This window comes from Onychomys torridus, chromosome 11, assembly GCF_903995425.1.
Source record: "Onychomys torridus chromosome 11, mOncTor1.1, whole genome shotgun sequence".
Taxonomy (NCBI): Eukaryota; Metazoa; Chordata; class Mammalia; order Rodentia; family Cricetidae; genus Onychomys; species Onychomys torridus.
This window is the reverse complement of record NC_050453.1, coordinates 19692954-19709237: the sequence shown is the minus strand read 5'-3', so window position 1 is coordinate 19709237 and position 16284 is coordinate 19692954. Positions and strand designations below refer to the sequence as shown.

Here is a 16284-nt window from a genome sequence, read left to right as displayed (position 1 = left end):
CAGCATTGAAGAGTAAAGCTACATAACAGTAAAATGAATAAATGAATCTAACAGAATAAGTCTAGATGTTATAATAAAAGGAGAAGGATCCATATACCAACTACATAGACAGCTTGTAGGTGTTGGATTGTAGTCATATGTAACTGAAACTCTCAACTTAACTGTTCAGACTCAAACAGGTATTGCTTGAACAGTATTTCCTAATCTGCAGGTCAGTTGATAAGCATAAGTTCATTTGATTTGCATGACAATATGAGCAGATAACATTATTGTTCAGTCTGCTTTGCTTGTGAAGACAATGGGAGGTAGAGGGATCAGTCACTTGCCCACATCACTTGAATGTCTGGAGGGCTCAGTCATTTTAGGATGTTCTCCAGATCTCCAGTCTTGGCTGGGCCCTCTAAACTGCTCAACAAAGCTTTCCTTCCCTGCAGGCAGCTTGCTTTTCCTCTTGCTATAATTGATTCTCCAAACTCTTATCATGGTTCTGAATCCTTGATGGGATTTCTGCTCCTCTCAGCCGAGTTGCGTATCACAGGAGAAAGCCAGGTACAAAGCCTGGAATCCGCTCACTGTCCCTTTTCTCCTAGTCCATACTTCCCAAAGCCACACCCATCCTCCCCTCCTCTCCACCACCATCAGTTCGCTGCAACAATCTCAAAAATCTCTCTTCCCACTGGCTTTGTCCTTTGAATCTAAAAATAAACCCTGGTATCATGTCCTTGACTGTCTCTTCCCTTAAGCTATCACTCTATGTCTCCTCTTTGCTTTTTTGCTATATTTCCCCCAGCATCTCTGCCTCTTTTCTCATCTACTCCAGTCTTGCTTCCTTCATTTTGCTGAAAATATATTCAGTACCTAGTATGGCTGCCAAATCCAGTAAATTAGGTTTATTTTCTTTCTCTTCTTTAAGATAGGCTCTCACTCTGTAGCCCAGGCTAGCCTGGAACTCAGTATCCTTTAACCCCAGCCTCTACAGTACTGGGGATTCTGGGTGTGCATCACTGGCTTTGTTTCCCCCTTTTGCAGCAAAGATGACCATTTCACCGCGTTAACACTGGGCTCAGCCTCTGCTGTGAGAAGCACCTTCTCCTTCTCCCGTGTGTCTCCTTGCCACTCTCTTCTGCTTTTGTACATTTCTCATTCTGCTTTTCTTCTTTCTTTCTTTCTTTCTTCCTTCCTTTCTTTCCTTTCCTCTTCCTTCCTTCCTTCCTTCCTTCCTTCCTTTCTTTCTTCCTTTCCTCTTTCTTTCTTCCTTCCTTCCTTCCTTCCTTCCTTTCTTTCTTTCTTTCTTCCTTTCCTCTTTCTTCCTTTCCTCTTTCTTCCTTCCTTCCTTCCTTCCTTCCTTCCTTTCTTTCTTTCTTTCTCTCTTAGTTTTTGCCTAGTATGTTCTTGCCCGAGTCTTAAGGCATGAATGCTGGCTGCCCCGTCTCCTAAGCCATGTATCATAGTATCTCTGATTATGTCATGATCGGTCTCTCGGGTTGTTACAGCACCTGCTATAAGTCTTCCTGCCGAAGGCTCATTCCTTCCTTTATATTTCTACAGAGGTTTTCCCTTTAAAAACAAAAACGAATGGGTCTGTCATGTTCCTGATTCACTAACCCATCTTTAAAACCCATACAGATTGACTTGGTGTGCAGAGCTGTTCACCAGCCATGGCTCAATCGACCTTTCCAGCGTCAGCTTCTGGCACCTTCAATCTTGTCACCCTTTCCAGCATTTCTAAATAGGCCACAGTTTTAAAAATTGTTCACTTATTTACTTTGTGAACTGAAACTGTATCAAGTGAAGTGCATCCTCACTCCTGAACTGAACTTCTCAAAAAAAGAAAAAAGGCAAATCTGTTACAAATTCCACAAGGCTGGGTGACTGACTTGCTGACCACCCACCCCTGAGTTAGCATCCTTCCATCTATCACACAAAAACTTTGGATTGTATTAGCAGGGCGCTGGCTTTCACCAATCCCAAAGCTAAGAATGTCAGCAGATGGTATCTAAGCCTGCAGCAGAGCTCTGCCCTCTTTGATATTCCAGCCCACGTATTTGAAAAATACCTCGATTTATGACTTTCTTTTGTTCTGCGACTATGAAAGCTGACCACTTCCACATTGGAACATGTTATTTAGGGCAACTTGAATCGGTTCCCAAGCTATGGTCACCCATACCTAGCTCAAAACAAACTTTTATTCCCTTTGGGATAAGACTTAAAACAACAGTTATCAAATTGTTTCTTTTGCTACACTTTTAATAACTAATATCATATATGTCATTCTCCCAATTTGAACAACTCTCCAGTCTCTATTTTCTTTTTCAAGAAAACGGAATGCTCTCTCTCTGCCAACACTCCTAAACTTCCCCCAAGCAAAGCTGTCCTCAGCACTCTTACTGTGTTTATTGCTGTCTCCAGGAGTTTGCCTGCTTTATTTAGCTGGCTGACATTGATATGTACTCCCTCCTTGACCATTGGCTTGTAAGTATTTCAAAGGTTTTGCAAAGGTAAGGCCAGCTCAAAACCTGGTGTCAGGAGGTGTGCCTTAAACATGCGTTAAACAAGCAAGTTAGCCTTGCTTCCTCCCAAAAGCTTGCAAACCCGGATCTGTAGAGCAAAGTTCCTTCCTCTGGAGTTCTTAAGATTAGATAAAAACTAATCACCTAGACAATGGCCTACTGAGTCTGAGGGACAAAGTCTAAGGATTGAGGAGATGGAAAAGATGTAACCCTAACTTGCACCAAGCTGCTAATACTATCCAAATATGTTTGTATTTATTAATAGATAGTGGAAGATAAGGGTTAACTCTTTATTAAGTTAAGAATGTTTCAATGAAGAAGTATCTGCCTCCAAGGGGGGCTAAGTAGACAGACTACAGAGATTTGTCCTGGTTACATTACTCTTAAAGCTCCCCAATGACCTAATAGAATTTAGATCACCCCATGACCAAGTCCCACCCTGCCCCCCATCCACGGTACATTTAAGATAGAACATGAGTCTTTAAAATAATTACTTAATCTGGTCATAGGAGTTGGTCAGTTCAGACTATGTATCCGCTATTGCTAGGAGTCTTAGCTGAGGTCATCCTTGAAGATTCCTGGGAGATTCCCTTGTGCCAGGTTTTTGCCTGACCCCAAATGCCCCCTTCTTCCAATAGTCTCTTTTCGTACTCTCCTGCTCTATCCTCCCTGCAACTTGACCACTCATGTTCCCATCCCCACCTGCCCTCAGTCCACTCAATAAATCTCTATTTCCCCTTCCTAGGGAGATCCAGACATGCCCCTATGAACCCTCCTTGTTACCTAGTCTCTCTGGGTCTGTGGATAGTAGCATAGTTGTCCTTTATTTTAATAGCTAATATCCACTTATGAGTGAGTACATACCAAGTTTGTCTTTCTTGGTCTGGATTACCTCATTTAGGATGATGTTTTTTCTAGTTCCATCCATTTGCCTTCAAATTTCCTGGCATCTTTGTTTTTAACAGCTGAATAATACTCCATTGTATAAATGTACCACATTTTCTTTATCCATTCCTTGGTTGAGGGACATCTAAGTTGTTTCCAGGTTCTGACTATTATAATAAAGCTGCTATGAGTCTTACAGATTGTTTAATGTAATTCTCTCTCTCTCTCTCTCTCTCTCTCTCTCTCTCTCTCTCTCTCTGGAAATGTCAGTAAACATTGCCTATATGGTTTTCCATTTTATGTCCGATGTTTAGCTAAGTGCAGACACACAATTAAGCTAGACTATTACTCAATATACATTTTTGTTAGTTAAATAAGGTAACAGGATTTTGTCTATATAGTTTGATGAATCCTGTTATCTAACTCTTTCTTGACTTGAGACTTAGAAATCCCACCCAAATGCATTAATAAACTTGGCAAAAATCAAGATTCAAGTAGTGGGTGGGTGTATCTGTCAGTCTGTGTGTGTGTGTGTGTGTCTGTCTGTCTGTCTGTGCGCATTTACATAATATCAAATAACCAATAATTGCTCTGTACCCAGATCTAAGATAAATTCTAAGAAAGATTCCAACTTGCAAATGTGTCCACAGTAAGAAAAAAGTAATTTTTTTATCTTTGTGTTCATGCACAGGATTTCTAAAATAGCTGAAACAGAAGAGAATTCTGAATACCAAAATAGAAAAAATGATTTAGTTTGGTTGAATAATATTCTAGCCAAGGCCTAGTTATTTTCCCAAAGACAAGATCTTTAAGGTACCATTACAGTTGGTTTTATAAGCTGAGATGAGACTATAGGGTGGGAAATGCACATGAACTATGAAGTTCTGCCCTTGGAATGTGATGGAAATGTTTCTGTACTTTCCCCGCTGCAGAGGCAATCGATTATGAGAAGTTTTATGCCACAGTGCAGCAGCTCTTTGGCCCTGAAGTGAAAAATCAAGATGTGAAATGTTTTTACAGGAAACTCTGCAACAACCCTGATGCATCTTTCGACTGGTGTGAGGTACTTGCTTTGAGTGCACATAATTTGGAGCCCAGATCTTATTTGACTTTGTCCAGAACAAGCAATTAAAACAGTGTTACTTCCACCAAAGCAAAATATACAATGTGTATACAGATTATTATTGTATCTACAGCCATTAAGATTTAACCATAGCACACAAGAAAGTGGAGGAAACAGCCAACTAATTAACCATAGTATCCGTAAATACTTTTTTTTCTTTGTTTCTAGACAGAGGCTCACTATGTAGCCCCAGCTGACCTAGTACTCACTATGTAGACCAGACTGACCTTGAACTCATAGAGGGTTTCCTGCTTCTGCCTCCCAAGTGCTAAGATTAAAGGCCTGCTCGACAATACCTGATCTCAATGAGTAACTTTTAAGTCTTTTAAATGAATCTGGCAACTTGAAGTGTCAGTGCCATTTAACAATCAAGATTTTAAGTGCTTTTGTTGCATCTGACAAGGAAACATTTCTTTTCGGTGGTGTCAGAAGTATTTGTACATTTTCAGTGTGTTCATATCATCGGCATTAGAGGTTAGTTTAATTGGTCTCTTCTGTCGGGTCTTGAAATGTTTTCTGACTGGCAAAATATTGATGCAAACATTACAAACATGCAAGTAATTAGAACATTTGGCTAACTCCCGGAAATGAGTAGATATCATAGACAAGAGGAAGCATGATGGTTTTGAGTATTTGTCACATTGAAACAAAGTTACCAGAGATGTTGCCATCAACGCCTGGCTTCTAGCATCCCTGAGGAGCTATGGTCAGCTACCCATCCCCAACACGTTAATTGAAGAGACAGTTGCTTATGGAGAAAGGAGGTTTATTCACAGTGGCCACAATAGAAGGAGGACTAAAGGGGTCCAGTGATTTCCCCCCAAGTCTGTGGTGGTACTGATAAGAAGTTTAAGTCTCCAAAGAAGGCAAGAGATACTTATAACGAAGCAGTTCTAGTCAAGGTATGGTCCAGCCTATTATGTCTACACCCCATTCTGTCCTATGAGGTGGTCTAAGAAGTTGCTGGAACTGTGAAATCTCCCTGGGAGGCAGGTGCCTGTGGTTGGCACCAGAGGTCCAGCTTTTCCCTGTCCCCAGAATAGGATTCCTGGGAATTTTCTTTCTTCATGACCAATTGCTTAAATAGTCTGATAGCCGAAGTGAGGGGCACAAGTGTCTCTTGTGACTGTCTCCTCTCCTGCCAAGGCAGTTCCAACCATCAGACAGACATATGTAAACGGAATTTGGATGAATGCCAGACTTAGGAAAGATCTGTATGTATGTTTTGTTTCAAAAAACAGATCATAACCCAATGAAATAAAATTTAGAAGCTTATAATACAAGACAGCCCAAATCCCAAAACCAGCCAAAGCAAAAATTACTAATAAACTTTAGGAAAAATTACAAACGAAAAGCTTCTATAACTCTTCAGAGAATATAATTCCTATGAATATTTTACGAATATGCTAAAAACTGAACAGCTATCCAAATCATTTTATGAGGTTAAATTAGCAGAGTTGAATAAAGAAACCAAAAGGCAAATATTACTTCTGAACAGAAATGCTAAAGTGTTAGATAACATTTAAAAATTAATTCCAGGAGTACACTAAAAAATTTTCGAGTAGAAAAGTGGAGACGGTTTAATATTAGAAAAGCCACAGATTTCTTTTAACTATTTAAGGGGGAAACAAAGCTATAGTCTTAATAGAGGGCAACAAAACTGAAGTTAAGGCCACAGCTGGACACACGCAGATTTTATAGTCGATTCAAGGCCCAATCACTTGTACACATTCTACAGGTGCACCTGACATTCGCTAGTGACAGACACGTTAGCCTTGACTCTCTGTCAAGAGAGCTAATGGTCTATGAACCTTCAATATTTACTACCTCTTCTCTGAAGGTTACTGACTCCTAATCTTTAAGATTAAATAAATTAAAAAGGAAGATGATAATTGATAAAAATCCAGTAGCTGCCCCTACTTTTAAAAGAATTGCAAAACAGAGTAAAAATTAAAGGGAATTACTGATAAAGGAGCTTTTTTAAATCTTTCTTTTTTTCTCCCCTTGTGTGTCTAGAACAAATGATAATACATTTAGCAATTTAAAAAAAAAAACATACATTATGTAGTAGTTTCCATTGATAAGGAGTCTGGGAAATTCTCAAGTTGCAGTCAGCAGTTATGTAGGCTGTGGTCACATTCGGCGGACCCTCTAGGAAAGAATGAGTGTACGTTCACAGGTTGTTGACAGGATTTACACCCTTGCTGTCTAAAGAAACAATACCCCAACATTCCAGTAAACTGAGTTTCAATGCATCTTACTTCTTTTGTTCTCATTCTTATAAATACTCCTGACCTATTAAGCAAAGGTTGAACTGGGTTCAGGTACTCAATCCTGCTTAGAAGGCTTAGGCAGAACCAGACAGCTACATTAAAACATTCAAAACACTAGCAGGACAATTTGTATCTATCCTTAATGACCATGTAACAAATTGCACAGGTGGGAGACTTTCCCACATACCTACAAAGCTTGGCTAGTTCCAGTCTTACCTACAAAGCTAGGCTAGCTACAGCCTGTTTTTTCAAGTCTAGTGCAAAGATTCTGCCATGCTGTAAATTCCCAAAGTAGTTCAGTTTTCTTTTTTTTTTTCAAGAATTGAAATACAAATTTAACTCAGTTCTTTGCTCAGGTGTCACATCAAAAGGTCTCTTGCTTTATCTGTTGTTTGTAGGTAAATACTCTGTCCTTGATGATCAGGAACAATTAGTTCTATATTGACATTCTCTGTGCTGTCCAGTAGAAATCTGAGAGGTGAGGAGAAGGCTCAGTGAATAAAGTACCCCCTAGGCAAGCACTAGGACCTGAGTTTATATCCCCAGAGTTTACTTTGACATTGTGATTCCAACTGAAACAGTTCAGACATGTCCAACCTTTTGACATTTAGAGACAATGCTCACCGCACGATGGAGTTACAAAAATGGCAGGAAAATTCTCATGGTCGAAGTAAGTTTATAGTTTTGTGTTGGGCTGCATTTATACCTATCCCTGGTTGCATACAGCTACATGCAGAGGTAGATATGCCTAGAGAATATATGAAAATACATAATCTAGCAGAAAATAGAAATGGGAAGGAATGAAACCACAGCATAAAACTCAAGTATCGAAAGTGAAGAATTCTGATTGTCAAGTTCCTCTCCCCTCTCTTTCCTCTCCTCTCTCCCCTCCCCCCTCCAACTCTCCTTTTCCTGGGAACAATTGCAGAGGCCACACTGTTGACTTTTTCATCTTGTGTTTGTGACCAAGTTTCCAAGATATCTTAGAATTGGAGATTTAATTAATTAATTAATTAATTTTTTTTGGCAAAGATTTCAGATTCATTAACTGAATTCTGTGCAGTGATGTTCTGCCTTTCTGTAACCCACTATGCATTATTGTTGATATTGCTAAAATTACAGTGAATTCAACTCAGGATACATTGAATGAAACTTCAAAGCACCTTTCATATATTACCAATAACAAGAGACCCAGTCCACTGAGCACAGGTGGGCTGAGGTGTGCATGTACTCTCTGCCTGGATGGTTCTGGCACAACCACATACCTACATCAGGACATTCAGAATATGAATGGGAAACAGTGGGCTCATCTTCAGTGAGTGTACGGTATAGTAAAACTGCATGAGTGCTTTGACAGGTAAATGAACCCTTAGATGCTCTAGACCTGCATGTTGACCTGCTGCCCTTTGCCACATGTTGGAAGTTGGCTGCCAAATGTTGGAAGTGTGAGTTGTCTGAATTAAGATGTACTGTAAGTATAAAATACATACAATTTCAAAAGCATTGTACGAAAAGATGCAGAGCATTTTACAGTAACTTTTGATATTGATTATATGTTGCAATTATGTTTTCAACATGCTATTTTAAATAAAATACACTAATAAAGTTGGTTTAATTTTTGCTCTATGTTTCATGCAGCTACTATAAGATTTAACACTATATAGATGATATATAGATATATGATATATAGGTTGGACATGTCTGAACTGTTTCAGTTGGAATCACAATGTCAAAGTAAACTCTGGGGATATAAACTCAGGTCCTAGTGCTTGCCTAGGGGGTACTTTATTCACTGAGCCTTCTCCTCACCTCTCAGATTTCTACTGGACAGCACAGAGAATGTCAATATATAGATAAGAAATATAAGAAATCTCTTATATTTCTATTGGACACCAGAGAAAATGTCCAAATAGGAACAGGATGAATTCTTCCTGACTATCAAGGTCAGGCTTTTACTGGCAAACAATGGAAAGATGAAGAAACCTTGTCCAGCCACATCTGTTGGAAGACTCCAACTTTGTATTTTGGGATAGCACCTTTTTAATGTAATTTTTATGAATTCTTTGAAAACTATATGCAATGTAGTTTGATCATATTCACTCCTCCCCCAATCCTTCCAGATCCCCTCCCACCTCCCTGAGTCTCTGAAACTAAGCACCTAAAACAATATCAACAGACTTCTTCAAGGGCCTACTTTTTTTTTAGATATATTAGCATGAAGCATTTGTCTTACATTTTTACTGACCAACACTGCTGTCTCAGTAATACAAGCTTCAAATCACATACTGTAAAGAGACCCAGGACTCTTAGGTTCCATACATGCCGAGTGATAAGACATAGTGCTAGCTGGTAGAAATAGAGAATCTTTGAGTGTAATGGAGTGTGATTGTAAAGCAAATCAGCATTTTCTTTCCGGTTGTGTAGAGGAGGAATTCGAGTCTGCTCCTTCCAGTCTTACACAATCTTCTTACATTCCTAAAATCTCTTCTCATTTTCATAAACCCCAGGTACCCATTTAGTCCTCACAACAGATCCACGTGCAGGTTGGAGAAAACCATACTCCTGCCATAGTGAGGTTTAGAACAGAGAAACCCAGACCGGTAACCGACTTATCTAAAGCCACATAGAAAGTGGCCTTTGGTCTCCACCTGCCAATTCCAGATGCCATCGTCCTTTCCCATCTTTTGGGCTCCTATAAATCTTATAGCTTTAACAGACCAGGCTGTGAGTGGCCTCTAATGTACTCCGTGCATGCGGAAGTTGGCTGAGGCTGGAGGAATCTATGCAGGAGGCTCTGTCTTCATTATACTACCTTTTGCTCAGCAACCCTGTGAGTCACCGCCCCTCAAGGGGCATTGTTATTCCGAGTACTGCAACTTACTCTTTCTGGGCTTCAGATCTGTCATCTGTAAAATGGAAATTCAGTACTAACCATTGAAGACTCACTTCATTTCAATACTGATTACCTGGTTTTTAGAAAGCATCTTATCAGTTAATAGTTATTGATCAAGCCATACGAGTTGGATTCATTCTTCAAAAATCAGGCAAAAGTGCACAAATCTGATTCCAAAATATAAATCTTTTTATTACAGCAATGCTATAAAAAAAGTTATAATTTCTTTTTCTGAGGTTTAGATGCAAGTGCACTTGGAGACCTTTATATTATTAGACTAGTGAAATCTTAGAACTAATGGAAATGTAATCTAGGTCTGCCCCTGCAATATATGATAAGAAAAACCAAATGTAAAGAAATCTGAATGGTGTGATTGCCTTATACTTACAAAGCTAATTAGTGAAAATACCTAGTCTACATCTTAAGCACCACCATGTTAGTCTGTGTTGCTAGTAGGCAGCAGTTGTAGTTTATATATGAAATGTCTTGATCCCCACACAGTGGGACTGTTTGGAAGATTGTGGACTTTGGGGAGGAAGGAAGTCCCTGAAGGGGTGGGGAGTCTTGTGGTTTTTAGCCTAGCCCAGCTTCTAGTCTAGTCTCTGCTTTTCTGAGTTTGGATGCAAGGTGACCAGCTGGCTTGGTCACCTGCCCACTGCTGTGTCTCCCTCACCATGACGGACTATATACTGCTGGAGACATAAGACAGAACAAGCCTCGTCTCTCTTCAGTTGCTTTCTCAGAATATTTTATCACAGCAACAAGAAAGGAAACCAGGAGAGGAACATAGAAACAGATTTTTAGGAGCACACTGTGAACTAATTCAAACTCAAATCATAATATGCCACATAGGATGCCAATCATGCCACCCAAGGTTAAATTTAAAGTGAATTAGTTTAAGTTAAAATTGTATTTTCTAACTTCAAAATGTTAAAAGAATGTTCCAGGGTAGATTAAAAATAAGCTACATGCAAGTTTTTATTCCATCTACTGTTTTTCATTTTCTCCATATGTTCTACACTGAACATATGTTTCTTAAGTAATCGAAAATTTTTTTTAATTGCTGGAAGTATGGGAAATCTCTGGAAATTGTATTGTTAAAAGAATATTAATGCTGTTTGTTATAATATACTTGATAGTCATAAAGTACTCAGGCTGGCAATGTTCTTAAACTGTGTTACAGTTTCTAGCTTGAAATTTAAATTTTCAAGAAAGAAACTAGAGATTCTTGAGGCTACTGTTTATCATAAGATGACAAGATATGTTTCCCTTTGATCATAAAATTTTCTCCTTGAAACATAACTTTTCAAAATCAGCTTTGACACCTCTTCTGAAAAATTGACACTTTTCCTGAAAAATTTCCAATTATCTGATGCACTTGGTTTCCTTGAGAAGTTATTAAGCAATGTGATAAAGTGTTTCTTATAAGTGAAAGTAGCAAAATCAATCAGCTTTTAAAAAAATTTATTAGTATATATTAATAATACATAGTGGTGGGTTTCATTATGACATTTCCCACATTTGTATAGTGTATTTAGATTATATTCATTCACCATTACTGTCTCTTGCTCCCTCCTACTTTCTTTAATCCCCATCTTCTGTTCAATGGGTCATCTTTCTACTTCTTTCATATCTTGTCAAAATTGGTAATTTTGGCAGGAGTAGATGTAGCATGTACACCCACATGGCTATGACTCCAAGGGATATGTATGATAAAATGCATGACTGACATGTCTGCTCAGACAGCAAAGGTGCTTACTGGATGATTTCTAACTGGCAAGGAGTTAAAGGAACCTAAGTTCTATTTCCTATACTGTTCCCAGAAACCTAGGACCCCATTCTTCACATGTTGACATCAACTGAGTTCCTACCTGGTACTTGGTATAATCCAAGTACATTATACTCTTTCTAATTACTAAGAAATATAATCATCCACATCCTCATATCCTGGTGATCATCTTCCAGATGGGGAAAACTGAGGCACAGAGAACTCCTGACACTGGTTTGAGATCATGTGACTAGCTGATAATCGAATGAGGATTTGAACCCATGTCCAATTCCTGAAGTGTGTAATTCTGCCTTGCAGAGGGCATTGCTCCCACACCTCTTCACAAATCTCTTCTCAGACATATAGTCACCATCTCCACAATGAATCTGCAGAAATGACAAGTCAGGGTGAATGGCTGTGTGTAAACTATTTGAGGTTACTGTAAACATGGCGCCTGGTTTAGAATTAGCAGGACGGTGTAGAAGTCTCCTACCCCAAGAAACACTGGAACTTCTTTAACAGGGAGCTGAAGACTCATGGTCCCCATTGTCATTTCACTTTCTGACCTGAACATTACCATTTCACAGCACTCTTTTAGGTTACCCGGACTGCCAAACATTTATTAATTGTGCTGAAGAGTGCTTATAAAATAAGAGCGTACAAAAGTGCCCTCCTTTCCAAGAGTCCTGGTCCCCAGTTGTACTATCAGTCACCATCCTAGGTAATTGTGAAGGGAATTTGTTGATGGCTTTAAGGGACTAACCAGTGGAGCTTCATATGGAGATATTATTGTAGATTACCTAAGTGCTTCCAAGTCCTTCAAAACAAGAGAGGCAGAGGAAGGATCCCTAACAGGAAAGTGACTTGGGACTCTGCTGCTGTTGCTGACAAGGATGGACTTAGGTCTTGGACTGAATAGAAATCCCTGGAATCTAGGCAGTGTCAGCCGACAGGAAACAGGCAGATCAACCTCATGCCGACAAGCCTGAATGACTGGAAACTGATTCTTCCCAAAGACTCCAATAAACACACATTTCCACATCTCTTTGATTCAAGCCTGCTGAGACCCATTTTGGATTAAAGTCTATGAAACTATGGGTTTACAAAGAGGCTTTTAAAGTCAGGTTTGTGACCATTTGTTTTGGTAGCATTATAAAAAGAACGATGTGGGAGAACAGGTGGTTGGGCTGGGAAGAGGGCCCACTGGGTAAAGTGCTTTGTGCACAAGCATGAAGACTTGACCTCAGAGTCTGCAGCATCCACACAACGTCAGCACAGCAGCAGAGCTCTCTGTCCAGAGCTGGATGGGCGAGCTCCAGCTTCAGTAAGAGATGCTGTCTCAGAAAATAGAGATAAAGACACTGATAATGACAAGCACATGCACCGCATACACACACACACACACACACACACACACACACACACACACACACATGCGCAAAATTCAAAATTCCTAATTTCTTTTAAAATTCTTAATGGGTAAGAAAATTTATTTCTGCTCATTAATAAGTTAATAGAAGTTATTTTGTTGCTGGTGGTTTTGAGATAGACTTTTCCTGTGTTGTCCAGGCTGACTTCAAACTGGTCTCAAACATCTTACTTCAACCTTTCAATAACTGAGCTTATAGGTTTGTGTCACTGTGCCTAGCTTACAGCTGCTAACATTTTTCAAGGGCCTCTGATTTTGAAACTTCCATAATTTGATAAATTTATTTGAAAAGATCACTTTTAATACTCATAATGTCTTCTTCTAGCAAGGTAGCTAATATTCAATCAACACTGGAAAGTGGGCAGCTAATCAAAAAAATCTAAAATCCTTTACATTCTGAAGCTTCTCTCTGCCAGGATGAAAAATCTGACCCAGTAAGATTGATAGAGGATGGTTAGGAATACTCATTCATGCATAGCTGAGGCCCTGTCCGACGAAGGTTGACTTCATTTTCAAACAAGGGTAAGATGGGAATAAAGTGTTCATTCTGAGCAAGGACACCAACTTGGTGCATGGTTGCTCCATGGAAAAGATGTCAGTCTCTCCCTGGAAATCACTCATCAGCAGTGCAAAATGTGTTGAATGTCAGAGTGTCCCTTATTCCCGGGGGACTCTCAACTCTGACATCAGAAAACAAGGTGCATTTCATCTCCCTTAGACTTTGAATTCAGCCGATGCAGAATCTGTTGTTATTTGACAGCCAGCTCTGAGACACTGTTTGTGTTTATTCTGTTTGTGAATTTAGATCTTTGGCTATTTCTCCTCTGAAGAAGATACTCTTACTTCGCAGCTGGATGAAGAAAATTTGGTTTTCCTTGTGTCCAGAAAACAGCGAATTGTGATTTCAGGTGACTTTGACATTTCCTTTCCCAGTTAGTATGAAGGTACGGGTCAGGTACCTGAATGCTGGGGACACTGCAGTGAAGAAATGGACACACTTCCCCAGCCTCATCTGTTATTTGCTCTTATGTGTCCCCCTGCTAAATGGAATACAGAGTCTTCTCATGTCTGTTTGCAATAATAAAAAATTACATCACCATGAGCAGACCGTGGTGGTATACACCTGTAATCCCAGCACTGGGGACATAGAGGCAGGAGAAAAGCTATGAGTTCAAGGTCAGCCTGGGCTACACACCAAACTAAAATCCAAGCAAACAAAAGTTAACTCACCCTGAGAAGGATTATGTATACAGCTTTGTCCTTCTGTCTGTGGGTGGGCATGGAAGTATCAAAGTATCTAATGTTATTTTCCCAAATGCGCAAAATGTTTTTAGAATTCTTAAAATAGCATTAAAGCAGTTTGATTATGTTATAATGGAAAGCCTGAGATAGTGTTGAGACTTTAGTCTGTATCTACCACAATGGTGATATTTCAAAGAAAAGACCTCTAAGAGATGTGAAAAACCTCAAAGGAGAAATGATTCCAAATGATGTTTAGAAAACCCATTCTCTGTGAAATGTACCCATAGCGGTGTGTATGTGTGTTTGTGTGTGAGTACGCGTGTGGGGTGAGGGGTGTGAGTGGGTGTCAGAGTGTGAAGTTGTAAGTTGTTTTGGAACTCATGCACCATATTTAGCTGAAATATTCTATATTCATATTATATCTCCAAGGATAATTAAAAACCAAGCAGTAGTTGCACATTCTTTTTTTTTTGTTGTTGTTGTTGTTTTTGTTTTTTTGATGGTTTTATTCTAAGTTTCAAGTAACTCAGGGCTTCTAATAAAATGCGGGCTGCCTTCTTTTTCTTCCTTTTTCATGTTTTAGACCAATAACAAATGAGTTTTAGGACCTCTGGAAGTTGACACTAATCGCATGCTCTTGACAGGTAGTAGAAGACGAGATGTGATCAAATGCATTGTGAAGGTCCCACAGTTGGATTTATTGATAACAGCATCTCAGAAAGGACTGATAACAGTCTTTAACAGTCAGGTAATTTGAAATCTTGCCCTCTCTCTCCCCTTTTCTCTTCCTGTGTTTTATCTATGCATTATCCAAATGCTTCAGAGAAAACAACAACATTTCAGTATTATTATAAAAAAAAAAAACCACGAGGATCACTGAGCCCTGGGGTGATTGGTGAGGTTTGATTGCTGAATTTGGTATTGTTTCTCAAGAGTGTCATAGTGAATCACATGGCATCCACCGTGTAAAGGGTTGATCTGGATAATTCTCCAGATAAAACCTTAAACACATGCCAGCCAAGTAATAGAAGATGCTATGAGGATAGCGGGCTTAGCGTAGATGAAATGTCCAAGGTGTCTCTGGTTTTCTGTGATGCTGAATAAGGAACTTCATGGGCCTTGTGTTCACATTGGGATAAACAGACAATATGACGATAAAATTCAATGATGAAGTAGAAACGTGAATATTTCAAAAGAATGTGTGGTGGCAGGTCCTGTGTTCTTCAATGTGAAAAGAAGATATGTATTCTTGCTCTTAAATACACAGAGTAAAGATTCAAAGTTCATTTTTAATTGAAGACAATGATGGGCTCTTTTTATATAAGAAAACTGTAATTGAAATAATCATTTCCAAAATCAGTTTAAGTCCTTCAGTAACACTTAACTCAGGGAGTTATCCAGAAGATCACAGCTAGGGCAATGAGATTGTTAGGGAAGGGCCATGTGGGTATTGGACATTGAGTGTGTGGCCAGAGTCTGTGGTTTTGGGTTTGTGGACAGAGTCTGCTGTCTAGCTTACTGCAGACACAGCTGGGTGTGGTATTTAATGTCTCCAGGCTCCAGATTTCATCCAGACTAATAGACTTTTCCTCCCCACATAGTTCTGGAATTAAATGAGCGAATACATCTAATGCACTAGCCTGTGAGAACCCAGAAAATTCTTGCAATTAATATGATGAAAAAAAATGATCAGAGATCTGGCTTCTTTTTACACAAAACCCTTCTCCATCTTTTTCTTTTCCCCCAAGAACATCAGTTTCCTTCTCAATATAGACCTTTATATCTCCAAAAATCTGTCTAAGATGGGATCTATAAAACAAGGTGAGGAGGAAAATGACTGGCGTTGTAAAGGAGTCCTTGATTGTGGGGAAGTGAAGTTTCATCTTCTGAGATGCTTCACAGACACCCCAGACAAAACAAGCAACACCACGAAGAAATTTAGAGTTGAGCACATGGAAACTCACAAAACACACAGAAAGTCACCTTGGTTTCTTATAAAATAATGTGACAGGATCCTAAAACAGAAAGAAAGAAGATTAAAGAAGGAAAGAAAGAGAGAGAGAGAACAAATGAAAGAAAGAATAGAAAGAAAGAAAGAAAGAAAGAGAAAGAAAGAAAGAAGAAGAAGAAAAAAGAAAGAAGAAAGGGAAAGAAAAGAAGG

At 39.2% G+C, this 16284-nt stretch overlaps 1 protein-coding gene across 1 annotated transcript in view; it reads left to right on the top strand.

The window, feature by feature from the left end:
- Wdr64 (WD repeat domain 64) overlaps positions 1 to 16284 on the top strand; it is a 106659-nt gene that overhangs the window by 2013 nt on the left and 88362 nt on the right. Inside the window, exons 2-4 of the mRNA XM_036202973.1 lie at positions 4328 to 4458; positions 13687 to 13789; positions 14768 to 14871. Of these exons, the coding sequence (XP_036058866.1) occupies positions 4328 to 4458; positions 13687 to 13789; positions 14768 to 14871 (338 nt within the window). The remainder of the gene's footprint in view (positions 1 to 4327; positions 4459 to 13686; positions 13790 to 14767; positions 14872 to 16284) is intronic.